At 43.3% G+C, this 14,117-nt stretch overlaps 1 protein-coding gene across 2 annotated transcripts in view; it reads right to left on the reverse strand.

Annotated features, from left to right (window-relative positions):
* Positions 1-14,117, reverse strand: part of RANBP9 (RAN binding protein 9) — a 365,177-nt gene that overhangs the window by 308,739 nt on the left and 42,321 nt on the right. The window contains exons 2-3 of one of the 2 annotated variants that reach the window (XM_069218146.1): positions 12,292-12,327; positions 10,591-10,702 (exon numbers count right to left, since the gene is read on the reverse strand). In XM_069218146.1, coding sequence (XP_069074247.1) covers positions 10,591-10,702; positions 12,292-12,327 — 148 coding nt within the window. The remainder of the gene's footprint in view (positions 1-10,590; positions 10,703-12,291; positions 12,328-14,117) is intronic. The other variant, XM_069218155.1, reaches the window with a different exon arrangement.

Raw genomic sequence — 14,117 nt, forward strand, 5'->3', positions numbered from 1 at the left:
CTCCAATCTAGGCGTCACCATGGAGTTGGCATACGAGGCGCTGCCATCAGCATCGTATGTCCAAGCGGTGATGTCATCGGCGCCAGAGGCCTAGGAGGCGATGTCATTGGTGCCAAACCGGCATCCTCAGCCTGATAAAAAGGCACGAACGGCGCAAACTTGTATGGACCCAGAGAGCCCAAGAGGAATGCCAAAGGAGCCATGGGACAAGTTGGTGCACCAGCAGGGGCCATAGCCTTATGAAAGATAGTGAACATGGCATTCAGAAATGCTGCTGGATCCGCTCACGGAGTCAGGAAAGCAGGAAATCTGGCATCTTCATGGGATGACTGGGCCGGATCCGGAACCTGTGGTGCAGAATCTTGAGCCCCAAGTGAAAGCTGAGGACCCACTGGAGACTCAACCACCTCAATGAGCGATGGCGCAGACGAAGCCAGAGGACTTTGAGGCTGGAGAGTCACAGTGGGACTAACCTCCCACTTCGTACGATCCTGTCTTGTTAGAGACAGAGACCGGGATCGAGACCGACATCTAAAAGAACGACATCGAGGGTCGTGTCCGCGCCTCTTCTTACGAGACTTATGGGATGACGAGTCTCTAGTCTTAGACCTCCAATGTCTTCTGTGTTCCTTCTTTGCCTTAGCTAAAAAGAGTTTAGCCTCTCTTTCCTTGAGCACCTTCGGATTCATCCTTTGGCAGGACACGCACTCCCCCACATCGTGGTCCGAACGGAGACACCATAAGCAGTCGTCGTGAGGGTCCGTGACAGACATACGACCCCCGCACTCCAGACAAGGTTTAAACCCTGACTTTTTAGGAGGAGACATTGTAACAGAGTACAATAAGACACCTTTGAAACTGTAACCTCTCGAGAGCTAAGAGAAAACTGGTAGCTTTGAAGGCACGGACAAAAGGGAACTGACGTCAGTATGCCGGCGAGGACCTCTTATTGCCATGGTGACGTCAGACTGAGTCGCATGCGGAGCAGTACAATTGTGACGTCCTCGTCGACATGGAGAGCTGAGAAAAAAAAAATCTGGCGAATTCTGGTGCATTGGGAGAATTCATAAGGTGAGGAATCCACAGGTAGTTGTATCCATCAGAAATGACCGTTTACTGAGCAATGCCGGTTCAATTAGAAACATGGATAGTCAATCCCTTCAGTTGGAGCTTCTTCAGTACCACACACAAATGTTTGTGTTCTTCATGCGTCTTTCCAGATGCTAAAATGCCACCTTGAAATGCTATAGCACCCACAACACCATCAAGAGTCTGTTTCTTTAATCGCTAAAATACTGATGCAGCACTTGCTAAGCCAAAAGGCATTTGCAAATACTTAAACATGCCTTTCCATGGTAACGAATGCTGTAAGGCAGTGGTTCCCAACCTGTGGGACGGGGACCCCTGGGGGTCCGCGAAGCCTCCTCAGGGGGTCCCGCGACTGCTTAGAAAATTTAATAATATTAGGTTCCAACTATCAGTAATAACTCAGTGGGGGTCCCCAGGATTCCAATAATGATTCAGTGGGGGTCCCCGGGCTCCAGTATTGATAAAATGGGGGTCCACAGAAGTCAAAAGGTTGGGAACCACTGCTGTAAGGTATCTAGATTCCTCATGCAATTCAACTTGGTGGATGTTTGCAAGATGCACTTCCAGCCCCATTATCTCACTCTTGCAGGTCACATTCATCCCAGCTTTCTCCCTTTGTCTCTGTTTTTCCATCTGCATCTTTATCCTTTTCCATGTTTTGTCTTTCTTTCTCTTGTTCCGGATCACTGTCAAAATTATCAAAAATAAATCTGGAACCCCAAAAATGAGTGTTGGTAGGCCCCCATCTGCAATCGACTCCTCAAATTAAGCACAGAGTGCATGTCTCAAGGGTCTGGTTTACTGCACCACTCATGAGATCACATGAATTCTTCCCGCTTTGGCTAGCCAATCTTAGGTCAGGGAGGGGGTGCCTTTTAAAGTCTCTGAGACAATGTATGTCATAATATTATGCAGACAAAGGAGGCAAGCCACTGTTTACTGGAAAGTAAACGAGCTACTATGGTGCCATTCTTATGGCGGCAGGTTCTGCTCAACTTGCATTCTCTGTGGGTCCCCCAGCAACCAGACTTATGTGCAAGGGAAGCAAGAAGGGAAGCTCTAGTCACCGATTTATGATCAGGTGGCTAGCCACAAGTTTTAACCATGGACAAACATTTAACAAATAAAGGACCCTGAAGTAGTTAGCTGTAGGGGACCTGTTGTGGTTGCTAAGACCTTTCTGTAACTGCAACCATCTACAGCAATGAAATTGACAATTGAATGCCCTTAGCTGATCTGATTTTTCCTTAACTGTGGTCACTTGCATCAGACTCATTGTCGACCAATTAATACAACATTGTAGTAGAACAGTTACTACTATGGGACTTCAGGAATGGATTCCTTCCACTATGATTGGGGCTCTCACCTGAGACTGCTTGAGCCATAGTACCCCCTTCTGTTGCCCCAGAGAACCCATTCCTAGGGATTACTGACCAAGGGCCTCACCCACAAATGTGTGAACTGCAGCAATGTTCTCTGCTACCTCGGATTTCCCTTTCCTTATTCAGTCTGCTGCTGGGGATCTCATCCAAGACTGCTTGACCTGCAGCAGCCAAAGCCCTTGCTGCTTCCTTTGGTAATCCTTGGCTTGTGCACCACTGAAGGCCAAGATTAAAGATCACTCCCCCGTGACACCACCACATACATGCACTTGTTATTTTCCTCCTAAGGGACATTTATTTGAAGTGCTCAGGTAACATGCTAGATCCAGCCAGTCTCATGTAAAATGGCTGCCCTCACATGCCGTGCTCAAGCATTCATCCTGATCAGACACCCGGGGTGTTTTATAACAAGCACAGATCAGGTTAATCTGGCGCAAGAAAGATAATTTGGAGCAAGAAAGACGTTGGACTTCCTATTTCTGACCTCGACTCAGCTCACATCTGATACCAATCCGGATTCCCTTTACACTTGAAACGTTGGTGTGGGTTTCTGACCAGTGTAACCATATTTTTGCAACGAAGTAATGAGACATCCCTTTTTTCCCCAAAAACATTTTGTGTTCATATATGACGCACACACTCTGACCAGAACCACCTCTTGGTGCATCCCGGTTTTGGCAGAACAATGCTACTGAAGCCATGGTGAGTGTTTAACACCATACATGCATTGAGCGGGGAAAAATGAGGTCAGAACTTCGTCTTCTACAACTAGGCCATCCAGAATACTGATGAAAATCTCCGATTCGCCCTAGTCCCTTTCATGCGTTCATGCTTTGGCTTCCGGCAGAGGCAAGCACAGTCTTTTCAATATAAACATACTACTAACAATAAGTGGGTCCTTATTGCAAACAGCCCTGGAGAGTTCATTCTGGCATACCAGCTGTGCTCAAATTTTGCACTGAACTTGCAGTTTTTCCCCTGAACAATACTTAGCTAAATCAATGTAAATTAAATCTACCCAATTTGGTGTTTTTCTGCTGTACAGGGCGAATTAAAATCTGCAGTATTACCGCATTACTTCCCCCATTCTGACATGCTGTAGTCGGAATATTTAACAGCAGAAAAATGGCTGGAGTTTACCAGAATATGTGGCTTTTGGTGCAGCAAACAAAAACCTGGTTGCTATTCCTCAAAAGCTCGCGCCACCCGACTCCGAGAAGTCAGATTTCATCAGCTGCAATTTGGATGTCACACCAATTACTGGGGCACTCGTAATGAGGGCCTTAGTGTCCCGATTTCAGAACATTCAGGCTTTTCAAAACTGTAATGCCTCTTCCCCCGCCCCTCGAGGGCAGTTTATGCAACTATTAAAAATCAAGAATCAACAAAGTCGGAGAGACATTCATTTACGGAAAACTTTAGATTCTTTGGTCCTGGGGGCTGCCTGCTCTCGAAACGAAGTAACGCTATGTATAAACCAAGAACTACGGTTCTATTTATGGGTTTTACACAAACCGAATGCAATTCAGGAAAACACGCTCACCCTTATAGCTTTACTTCGACATAGGTTATACAGCAGTGATAAATTGTATATTAAAAACTGGATGTTTTGTATATATGTGCTGTACACAACGTTATATAAAAATCGTAGGTACACAATAAAAGTGGCACCTCATCAAGTTATAACTGACAGACTTAGGGCTACCTCTTGTGCAAAAACTGTAACCTGAGAAAGCTGGATTTGAGTGGGGCCTCTGCACTATTTCCCCACAGCTGATTAAACCGCAAAATTGAAGCCAGATGGCAAATGTCACAGGATGCAGAGAAAAACAGCAACAGCACTGTTTATGAGAAGAGGGGGTGTGGAAGATGGATAGCAGAGGGATGGGTTGCTAGGATTTAGAGAAGCAGGTGTGAAGGCGGCCACACTTTCCGAACACCTCTGAACACTCCCAGAAACAAGCGTGGGCAAAGCCAATAGGCCTTGCTTTTGGGACCTATTGAATTTACCAATGTTTTTTAGAAAAGCTGTTTAGCATCCCCAAAGCTGTGCCGCATGGCTAAAGGATAAACAAAAAAGAAAAACAAGCATGTGCAATGCAATAGGTCTCACATATATCGAACAATTTGATTGTCATCTTTTGACAAGAGCGCCCAGGAGTAAAAACACAACAAAACATGAGTGGAAACCGAGAAATACGACTTAACAAAACCTCGATCATGTTGGGAGCAGCGGACAGGCACTAGTTAAATTTAAATCAATTAGTGCTTGATACCTGCTCCACACAGAGGAACGGAAATTATGTAGGACATTCCTTGACAAATTACGAGGCTGTAAAGAACCAACAAATGGAGAGCGACAGGCGGGCTCCAAGCCCTTAACTGAACTCAACAGTGTCTAGCATGCGAGAAGCATGCACTCACAGGCTCGACCCCTAAAGAGGTGCTTTCGCGCTACCATGTCATTTTGTAGGTGTGTGCAACACACACTGGGGCACCTAGAAAATGACACACAATTTTTTCCCTTTTTACTTACTGACCAAAGTTGGGTCGGTAAATTAAAAAATAGAAAAACGTAAAGGAAAAGTGAGGTGCAGGTGAAGGCAGCAGCACAGATGGGGGGAGTGCAAGAAGGAGGGCGAAGGTGAGGAAGGAAGCAATACGGAGGGGGGTGAGGGCGGCAAAGCAAAACTGAGGGGGCGGATGGGGGATGCCATAGCTCACAGGCTAGAGAAAGGAATGTGGAGCTGTTGGGGAAAGCAGACAGGGGAGAAAACAATAAGGACAAGCACAAAACGGGGGGGGTGGGGGAGAAGCACACAGGAGAGAGAGGTCAACACTGAATGCAGCAAAGTGGGGAAGAGCAGTACATGTAGGAGACAGACAGAACACACATGTATGCTAGAGGAGAGCTTAACAAAACAAATAGAGATTCAAAAGTGAACAGTGGAAGGTCACAAGAAATGGGTCCATGCCCCGAGGAAGGGAAACTGTTTTACACACTTCACCAATATTGCTTCATTTAAGGTAACAACAATGGCATTGCCTCACTTACCAAATTCATACTTGCAATAGAAAACGTTGCCGACTTCAATCTCCATTATGTCTAAAGAGTGGCCTAGGATCACCCAACAAGAGCTAAATCAATTACGGCACAACAACTGAACACTCAACACCAAATCTTTTGTCTTGGTAGCTGATCTGTCCTGCAATAGTTCTCGATAATCCCTCTTCTGATTTTATAATAGTGCAAAGACTCTCAAGCACCTCTAAAATTCTCTTTTATCCGCTGGTCTCTTCAGTGCCACACTAGCACTTTTAAGGTCGTGTCTTTGAGACAGCTTTACTGACACACAATTGCTATTTTTGCCCAAAACAATACATAATATAGAAAAATTGGCTTTTGGTCAGCCAGTGCCATTCGATGGTCTGTTCAATTGTCATTTACATTTTGCTTCTCTCCACCAGGGTATACAGCAAGGAGCTATAGGTCAACTCACATTATTACTGCTCCCTTCATTGTGAGTGATGGCACAAAGTCTCGGCCCACGGTTCACATCTGCCTAAAAAATGTTCCTTTCTAGTAAATTGCAAAGTAGGTTAAAAGTGTAGTTTTTAAATTCTATTTTTTATCAACTAGAAATACCAGCTATTCATATTGTATGTACTTCTTTTTAAAATGGATGGTATAAAGTGTTCAAGTTTCTTTGTAACATTGTACCTGAGTGCATGCACATCGAGTGCTTGGTTAAGTGGTGACCTTTTATTGACTCGATCACAAACAATAATAAAATACGTGCCCCCACTAACTGTAAGGCTTGTTGTTTAAAAAAATACATCTTGCAATAAAATAGGCGCTTCGGAAGAAGGTTTTTATAAATTTAAAGGTTTTATTGGACGTTTAGGAGACAATATATTTTCTTTAAAAAAAAAAAAATATATGGCATATGCTCACAACTAAATTAAAATAACCATCGCACCAGCTTGTCAGTGAACTCTTCAAATGTGATCACACCCTTTATGTACTGGGGCAAACACTTCAAGTGTGGCACAGAACAAAGCCCCGTTGATCATAAAAGCCGGCCCCTTCTTCAACATTTGCCTTCTATCCATCTATTTTGTTTCCAATTCCATGGTACATTAGCACTTTATTATTAAGCCTCCTCCCCTCCTCTATAAGGCCTTCCTTCATTACATCCATCGAGTATCAATTACAGGAGAAAAAAAAAATCACACCTTAAAGCTCTTTCAATCACATATATACTGATGAAAAACAATGGAACCCAAATCTTATCTAACTTGCTTGCTTCATTGTCGACTGCACATTCCCAATTTGGCCTGTGCAGCACTTCTGGCAATCTTCATGAAACATAGACAAAACTGATACAATGCAGAAGAGAAAACACTACACAGTGGTATGTACACAATACCAGAACAGGGGTAACACAAAGGGAAACACTAAACCTTAAACGTTAATGTACTAAAAGATTAAGCCAAAAGGATGCAGACATTGACAGCTGGACAGAACCACACGGAGTAAGGTGGCCAACAAATTAAGACGGGGTGAGAGAACTCGAAATCTGAAAGATGACATTAACCCTTTGGAAAGGTCGGACTTTTCAAGGCCCTTAAGTGGCTACAAGCAGGAAGCTTACACACCACCCACACAGGAAAGGCCAATATGAATACCAATTGCAGATTAGGAACTATAATATTAAGAGCAGCATGTTTTCAGATACCACCTAAAAAAAGCAACCTGCGCAAAACAACTTGTGATATCATCCACATAAATAAAAAAAACTCAACTATGTTCCCAGGTGAGTTGTCGTCCACACAGAAGGTTTATGTTCCTCTGTCTTTTCCCGGAAGGTTTGGACTTGGTGATTAATGGTGTCCCAATCAGTCCAACAGGAAGGTGGCTTTATGGGTTTATCATCCTCTCTGTGTTAACGTTTCTGTAAGATCCACCACATTTAATAGACAACAGACCTCATGTACTCTAATCATTAAATACTTTAATGCCAGGATTCCAGACGGCATAACAATACATAAACCCCTCACAACTCACCCACATCATCCAATAATGCAACTTTATTTGCAGAAGATGGAAAACTATGGTGCAGGGTTTATACTCAAAAAGTCATGATGTGTTATATATTTATTTTAAGACCGAGCTCAAAGCAAAGTGATGTCGTGCACTAACTGAACAGAAATTCTAGGGATCAGCACACAATGTAGGCTTACGTTTAGAAGACCAGATATATGGGGGAATGCACCCAAAGTACCTAAACAATGTGGCAAGTTCACACGGGAGAGCAAGTTGGCTTTTGAAGAGTTTTTTTTTTTTAAAAACAGGAAAATTAGGTGCTCTTGAAACTCTTGAAATACGGCGGATCTGTTATACTTTCTTCAATTATCGAGGCCCTATCACCGAAGTGGTAAACATTTGAAATGTTTTAAGAAACAAGCAAGAATACAGTGACCATGCAAGATCTGTACAGCAAGACTAAGTAGGGAAGGGCAGACTAGATGGGCATAGGTGCCCCTATTAGAGTCAATGTTCTCATGTGCATTCTGCTTCAGATGCAAAACAATGCTCTAGTTTTTACTTCAACTAATCGTTACTTCGAACGTGGACATCACATTCACCTAACATAGCTCTAACAATGAAATTACTAGGATTGGTTCTTGAACAGTACATCTGCCAGCCTATGAAATGGAAGGTCGAAGTAACAGTCACAGTCTCTGTAAAGGCAATGGTTGAATTAATGATCCCAGGTAGTAAAGGTAGGTGAAATGATATGAAATGTCGCAGAACTAGAACAACTAGAATGCCTCAAATGTTTACATGCTGTTACTCAAAGGTTATGCGAGTCTATTCTGTGGGGTAGTCCTCTCTGATGTAGCACCTAATATGTCAGCGTTCTTTGTAAAATCTGGGTATAGCTTAATAATGCAATCCATGATGCACACCCAAGTACCTGCAGGTACAGGACATAGTCTTTTTAAAAGGCCAGCAAATTTAATGGCCATGAAGTGGCTACAATCATGCTCCCACAAAAGAAAATCAATTTTTCTACCAGAGATAGACAATGAGCCATAATTAAAAGATCAGCATGTTGACAATCACTGCCTTTTACAAAACAGCCAACAAAAAACGAAATATGCAACAAACAAAAAGAACACTCATGACAACCGATACAACACAAACTGAATGTCAAAGTTCAAGCAAAGAGAAACATTTCGAGCCCTCCTTTTTCAAAAAGGGGAGGTAAATCAATAATATAGTACTTGTATGGGATATCGAAAACAGGTGTTCATTACACGTTACTTATTTTTTTGGACGGCACACGTCTGCCATGGACATGGCATTTTAATGCTGCATTACTATCCCAACTCAATGTTACTTTTTGGAGTGCTCCTTCCAGGAAATGAAGTTGTAAATTGAAGGATGTACAACACATATGATTCAGACAGGCAGGCAGGCATGGGGAATTTTCAGTGATTATAAAAGCAACCCCTCCGCCCCACAAAAAAAGACAGTGGTGTAAAGCAACGTCCCATGGACTGAAAAGACACATTTTTCAATACTGAGTTACTTATTCCTCCTTACACCCTCAGATGCTTCTGGGTAATTTCCAGATTGAACTTCTTCCGATATGTAAAATGTAAAAGATGTTCTTTCGCTTTCAATAAACTATACATTGTGGAAACCTATTTTTTTTTTATTTTATCTTTTTTACTTCATGTTAGTCCAGGACATCCATGGGTAAGCCGCTCTATGGCACACAAGTCTCCAGGTTTGAAACTATTCTAAAAGTAGTCCAGGTGGGTTCTCAACACCAACCCCTCCCCCAATCTCTAAATCCCTAAAAAAAAGAAGAGAAGAGCCTGAGACAAAGCATCAGGGCAGCCAAGACAAAAGGAAATAACCAAAGACCAGCTGGTGTCCTGCAGGATTTTTAAAATCCATGGTTAATATCCTTTTACTAGACAGGGGAATGGCTCTGAAGGAAATGATGGTCTTGTCTGAAAAGAGTCAGAAAAACCGTCCTGCGACGTAACTAGCGGAAAGAATGCTCTCGTTTTTACAAGACCTTCCACTACCCAAAGTTTGTAATATTTTAACTGTAAAGAGGTGTACTTGGTAAAAACAATTAGTTCTGATTACACTGTTGACTCTGGGTGGATTGACCTGCAGGGCAGTGTATCTTTAACAAACGTTGCTGGGTCTGTCCTTGTAAAACTACATGCTATGTCACTACAGAACAACTCACTGAGGTGAGCACCTGCGTGTAACCGGCAGGTCACAGGTTCAGGTGCCAGCCTGGCCAAGTAAGCCTTCAATCTTCAAAAGGTAACAAAAAGGAGTATCGTAGAATCATAGTTATACTTTTCTTTTAAGCATCAAGATACAACATGTTTATGGTATGCATATGATGAACGGTCAAGTATACAAGTAAATGGTGACCTCCATCAGCCTCAACACCTAAGGAAAAGCCCTATTTACATATTTTCTTTCAATTTTTGGGTTTAACTATTGGGTCTGAAATATTTGTTTGTTTTCATGAAATAGAAGACTGCAGGTGAGTCACACTGCACCAGCTGACTTCCAAAACTTCAAAGTGCTACCTCAATAATCCCAACGAGCCTTCATTCAGCAAGGCTCAGACAACCCTACTACGCAATACAAAGCCATGCAAGATAGCCAGACAGTCATAGCCAGCCTGTGGGCCCATGTATAGCACAACATATCCCTCTTGGGAAGAAAGCTCCATTATTCATACAAATTAAGCCTTGGTGGGCTTGGTAGCATTGTCCACCCTAGAATTCTGCAGTGCTGCAGCTGGGCCTGCTCAGGGGCGCCAACACACAAACTGTTCCCCAAAACCCCCACCCCTGCAATGCTGGACTTGCAGACCTGGAAAGCACACAATGAGACACAAAGCAGCTCCATAAACAAAGCATGCACGGTTTTGTTAAGTCAGTGATTTTGGTTTTAAAAGGTCACTGTCTTCTGGAATAAAATGAATTACAAAAAAAATGGACGCTTGGAGAGTGGAATTAATTCACGGGAATTGCTGCAACAGTGATGGGTGCAAATCGCTGCCACACTTACCCATCTCTTCCTTTGCTGACAATTTTGACCTCGAAGTAGTAGATCCCGCAGGCAGCAGGGATTGGATGTGTGGCCCGCACCGATGCGGCATCCTTTGGAGTCTTTCCATGACCTGAATAACGAAAGAATGAAAGAAATGTGAAAATCATTCAAAAAAGCTCCAGACTAATGGATCTAGCAAAAGTAATATAAGCAACCCGTTAATGTATTTACAACTTAAATATTTAGTTATCTTCATTTGCACACGTGAAAGGTTGAAAGAGCTAAAATAAAAAGACTGATGTCATCACTGAGAAGAATGGCTATTTGTCTGATGCATAGAAAGCCTCCCACATGTCACTGCTGTACATTCAGCTTCCTCTAAGCAGATATGCCAAAGGCACAGATGAATGCCGTCTGGTTATTATACGGGCCTCACACGGAGAGCACCTCTGCACTGCACAGAAGGCACACAATGTTCAGAACTGGGAGAAGAGCGCTCTGAACTGGAGTGTGAATAAAGGAGAACGAGCTTAACGTGCTTGGGCTCTCTCTCGCCAGTCACTGCCAACTGTTTAACGAGAGGTCACAATATGCTGGGGTTTAACTTGACAGAACAGCATCTCGGATCCGCCATGATTTCCTAGGCGCCTCCAGGCACGGGATCGGTGAACTCGGTAATCTCTCTTCACATTAAACGCGGTTCAGAGAACCCTGCTCGGGACAGTGTGCACCTGGCCCAACACATTTTTTAAATCGCATTTCATATTTCAGTCAGACTTCCTCACAAGGGACACGCAAGCACAAGAAGCACAACACTGTAAAACCAGAGAAACTTCCAGCGTGTTAGTAAACATTTTAAGGGATAGAGTTTCTAACCTTTTCCTAACCCGTGCAAGGTCAAGCATAACCGGCACTTTGCATCAAGCTTTACTAATCAGACTACAACTGCTGTGAACTTTGCAAAGCCCGCCCTTCTCCGGTAACATGCCATTTTCAGTCCGATTCTGAGAATTTGTGGTGTTAGCCCGCCAGAAGCAGGCCTTTACCAGAGGTGAAAACAGAGAGCCGCCAGAAAAGGAGAGTCCTACCGCCCTCCAATCATAGCCAAGGCACAGAATGTCCCCACTCACAATGCTGCTCCCCGAATCAATAAAAACATTTAAAATTTGTCTGCTAGCACCTACAAACAATCAGTCTCATGGTTCAACTGATGAGATTAAAGTTCAGTATATACAAAATGCACAAGAGATATGGATGGTGCTCTAACTAAAAAGGGTTTCATGACACTTGTGGAACACCCCTCTTTCTCTCTATTGTCGACAGCTCCGTTCCTACTCATCTCCCCCACCCCCAAAGAAACAGCATTGCCTCGGAAAGTCCTTGCTTTTGCACACCCTGCTCCTAGGTTTGCCATTCACTCTAAATCAGATTGCTTTTCACTACTGTCTACAATCAATAGGAGCTACGTAGAACTGCAGAACAGTAAACACTGGCGCACCATTCTCAATCAGTGACGAAGACAGACAAGTAGGAAACCACAATGCTGTGCTGGAAATACTGCAGGCCTAACAAGTTACCATCCTACGTCCTCAAAAGTCTAGTCTCTTAGTTAACAATAGGTTTCATCAAAATCACCCAGTTCTGCTGGCAACACATATATCTACCGACTACTTCCCCACCCTCCATTGATCAGTTCAGAATTTGTTTTATTAGCTTTACCCTTTCCCATGATTTCTCCGCTCCTAATTTCTGAACCTAAAAAAAAAAAAACAATTATAAAACTGATGACAAAAAATAAAAACATGCAGCACAAAAAGGTCTAGGCTTCATAAACAGATTGATCAAGGTATGGGTTCCTCTTTTCACCCACTTAAACTATAGTTAAAATCATATAAAATAAAAAACAGATGTTAAGTATTTTCAGATTTTGAAAGAGTATCACATGAACTTATACAGAGGTCACCTCCTCTGCAAGCTATCAAGATACAATATGGAGCAATCATTAGGTTATGCAGGGAGACAGGTTTTCCTTAAGTGAAAAAGATTCCCAGCCGAAGGATGCTATTTTTCCAAATGCTTACATTTCTGCTTTAGTCTTAATTCGCGGAGAAAAAATTACTATAACAAATTAGATCCCGAGCAGAAAATAAATTATGAATAGGTTTTTGTAAAGCTCCCTCTCGGCATTTGTAGCTGCGCCATCATTCATCCCCCACGCTGCAGGCCCATGTACAGTCACGGTTTAATATTTACCCTGGCTGCCTCACAAATGCAGGTTGTCTGCATTATATGGAACCTAGCAGGGCACAACAAAAGAACAGTTTGCCAGTTTCGTGTATACATAAAAAATAAACAAATTGTTCGGCGTATGAATGCGGACTTACTCGTAGCTTCACTCAGTACCGAAGCCTTTGTATGCACTTTTTTAAGACTGAATGACTGCTGAAAAAGGACGAGTTATTATTGGCATTTGATGATGTCGTGGTCGCCTACAGAGAAAAGGCCATGCTTCTACAATGTATTTTAGGCACTGGCAGCAATGTGGCAGTTCCTTAAGTCCACCGCACTGCTCTGAGCTTCCTCGAAGCAGCTTAACACTCACCTGAGCTAAAAGAGGGCAGACATGAAACACAGAAATGCAGGGCTCGCTAGTGTGTGCATTGCAAACGTTGTGTCCCCACAATGATAAACGTGTGCTGAACACACCATAGCAGGGCGTAACACTAACTATACCACTACTAACGCACAAAGCTATCTGGGGAGTCTAGTGCACCCAGTGCTTTAAATCGGCAGGTGCTCGCACGTACTAAGAGGGAGAGTACATGCACTTCTCAGCAGGGGTGCAATACTTTTAATATGGGAGTACCGGTGCTTCTCTGTAGCAAGCAGGTACTCTGGGATACTGAGCACCTACACTTTTAGAGTTCCATTTCAAACACTGGGTAGAGGCAGAGAGCACAACGAATATAGTGAGTGGCAAGTTCTGCAAGTCAAAGTCGGACCTCAGCATAGATGTTTGAACAATTGTGCCTCCCACCACATATATACTCTTCCTTGTTGGCATCTGCTTCAGGCCACACACCTCTTGCCCTTTCTGTTTCCACCTCTATTCAACGTTTCTGTCCTATTAAAAAACACAGAGTGCACCATAGTTATGGACTGTAGCCCAGAAGTCAAGATGAGCAGAGGGTCCACTCTGCACTGCAATTCTAGACAAGTAGCTGGTATAATGGAGTACTTGCTTACAGTAGCCTTCTACCCCATTACACAGGAAACACAAACATGCTATTCCTAGCTCTGGGCCTGCCCTAGTTTTACTGCAGTTTATCTGATCACCAATCACTACGCTAGATTCAAGTATAACACAAGTACAATTATAAGTCCTGGGACCCCTGGGGGTCCGCAAAGCCTCCTCAGGGGCTCCGCGACTGCTTAGAAATTCAAATAATATTAACAGGTTAGGTCCCCAGCTTTCAGTAATGACTCAGTGGGGGCTCCACAGATTCCAATAATGATTCACTGGGGGTCCCTGGATTCCGGTAATG

Source organism: Pleurodeles waltl, chromosome 2_1 (genome assembly GCF_031143425.1).
Source record: "Pleurodeles waltl isolate 20211129_DDA chromosome 2_1, aPleWal1.hap1.20221129, whole genome shotgun sequence".
Lineage (NCBI taxonomy): Eukaryota > Metazoa > Chordata > Amphibia > Caudata > Salamandridae > Pleurodeles > Pleurodeles waltl.